This window comes from Acanthisitta chloris, unplaced genomic scaffold (genome assembly GCF_000695815.1).
Source record: "Acanthisitta chloris isolate BGI_N310 unplaced genomic scaffold, ASM69581v1 scaffold12184, whole genome shotgun sequence".
In the NCBI taxonomy this organism is placed as follows: domain Eukaryota; kingdom Metazoa; phylum Chordata; class Aves; order Passeriformes; family Acanthisittidae; genus Acanthisitta; species Acanthisitta chloris.
Genome location: NW_008669909.1, coordinates 23,749 through 25,882, shown reverse-complemented (window position 1 = coordinate 25,882; position 2,134 = coordinate 23,749). Strand labels below are relative to the sequence as shown.

At 44.0% G+C, this 2,134-nt stretch overlaps 1 protein-coding gene across 1 annotated transcript in view; it reads right to left on the bottom strand.

Moving 5' to 3' along the window:
* Positions 1-1,308: 1,308 nt before the first annotated feature.
* LOC103801092 (zinc finger protein 652-like) overlaps positions 1,309-2,134 on the bottom strand; it is an 8,391-nt gene continuing 7,565 nt past the window's right edge. The window contains 2 exon segments of the mRNA XM_009073496.1: positions 1,309-1,680; positions 1,727-1,872. Of these exon segments, the coding sequence (XP_009071744.1) occupies positions 1,309-1,680; positions 1,727-1,872 (518 nt within the window).

Here is a 2,134-nt window from a genome sequence, read left to right as displayed (position 1 = left end):
AGAGAAACTGAGAAACAGAAATTGTGAGAAGGGAAAGATAAAAACTGAGAAGGGAAATGGAGAAACTGTAAGAAAGAAATTGTGAGAAGAGAAAAACTGAGAAGGGAAACTCTGACATGGGAAAGGGAGAAATTGTGAGAAGGGAAATGGAGAAACAGTGAGAAATTAAAGAGAGAAATTGTGAAAAGAGAAAGAGAAACTATGACAAGGAAAATTAACAATATTGAAGCAAGAAATCAAGCAAACCTGAACACCTCAGTGGACTTTTACCACATCATTCATTTGTGTACCCAAGACAACATCTGTGTATACATGCAATACACATGTAAGGGAAATGGAGAAACTGTGACAAGGGAAACAAGGTTAAAACCCAACCCAATAACAACGACAACAAATAAAAAAAAAAGCCCTAATAAAATAAATTACATAAAATCTGCAATCAACATCATTTTTTTTGAGGCAAACTTTCCAGAGAGACCTCTTGGTTTCCTTTCTTCTCTGAAGCACCTTGAAAGTCGTGTGGTTGTAAGAACAACTCTGAACTCTCGAAGCTATAATTGCATCTTTTTAAGAATCACATTTGGCTGATTATAAAAAAATCGATCTATTATACAACATTAGGTCCAGCTACACTGAAAAAATTACACTGCTTATTGCAATACATTTCCTTGTAGAAACAGACTACTAAATAGGTCTATACAAAAAACCCTCTAAAATAATTTCTGTAGTAAAATAAAGAGTGTGTTAGGAGAGCTACACAAACAAGACAGGTTTTGTATTTTTTTTTTCTTTTTTTCTTTTTTTTGCCTTTATAATGCTCCGATATACTGTGCTAGTGGCTGCTCCCCCCTCGAGGCAGCCCCAGAAGCTGAAAGGAATCCATTACATACACAGTGATACATTAATGCTCTGTATTAATCTCACAGCCTTTCCCATTAGTACAAAGAAAAAAAAAAAAAAAAACCAGGCCTGTCTCCTCTTTGAGGAGAAGGTCAGGATATAAAAGCAAGCATACCTCATCAGCTGATATGAAATTAGAAAATTCCACCAGTCTCAGGAGCTGAAATTTAGAAAAGTCACCAGGAAAACACAAGCAAAATGGGATTATTTTTTTTTTTTGCCTTTTTTCAAGTCCTGTCGTTTCCCAACAAGCAGCGTTTTCCTCGGTAAGTGATTCAAAAGGGGAAGAAAGAAAAAAAAAAAAAAATCAGGACCATCTAAAGACAAATATCCTCACCCTCTGTACTTCTAGGAGGGCATGATTCCAGGTGCAGAAAAAAAAAAAGAAAAAAAAAGGGAGGAGAGCTGTTAGTGGTGCTGTGCTGAACTGTTCTTGTCTGCCAGGTGCCGCAGAAAGCTGTCCTCGCTCTGCCCTCGGTGGTTCAAGGGCTCACTCTTGAAAAGAGCTGGGGGAGGAGGCAAATGGGGCACTGGGGGCACTGGGAGGTGGTGTGGGTGGTGAGGGTGAGGGTGCAGGTGGAGGTGTGAGTAGGGGTGAGGGACGGGGCGCGGGGGCATGGTGCTCACGGGGTTCAGGTTGATGGGAGGAGTTGGGGCCGTTGGGGTGTTGATGGCAGCAGGGACTGTGGTGGCAGGAGGAGAAGTTGTGGAGAGAGGGATGGGGAGAGCAGTGGACACGTTGACGGGGCTGGTGACACGGAAACATTTCTCCTTGTGTGCCTTGAGCATGTTGGAGAAGCGGAAGGGCTGCCAGCCACACGTGTGCCTTGAGCAGGTTGGAGAAGCGGAAGCGCTGCCCGCACACGTCACACGGGTACGGCTTCTCCCCCGTGTGAGTCCTGCGGTGTCTCTTCATGTTGGGCCGACTGGTGAAGCTCTTCCCACAGATCTCACAGATGAAAGGCTTCTCTCCTGCTCAACACACACACAGAGCAAGCAGTCAGGGGCTGAATATCTGCCATGACTTCATGCTCAGTAAACAAAATGCAGCCCACAAAAGCTACGTGGTGGGACTATCAGAGAATCAACCTGGTTGGAAGAGACCTCCAAGATCATCCAGTCCAACCCTAAAGTGGTTAATAGATCATGGCACTGAGTGCCACATCCAGTCTCAGCTTGAAAACCTCCAGGGATGGTGAATCCACCACCTCCCTGGGCAGCACATTCCAATGTC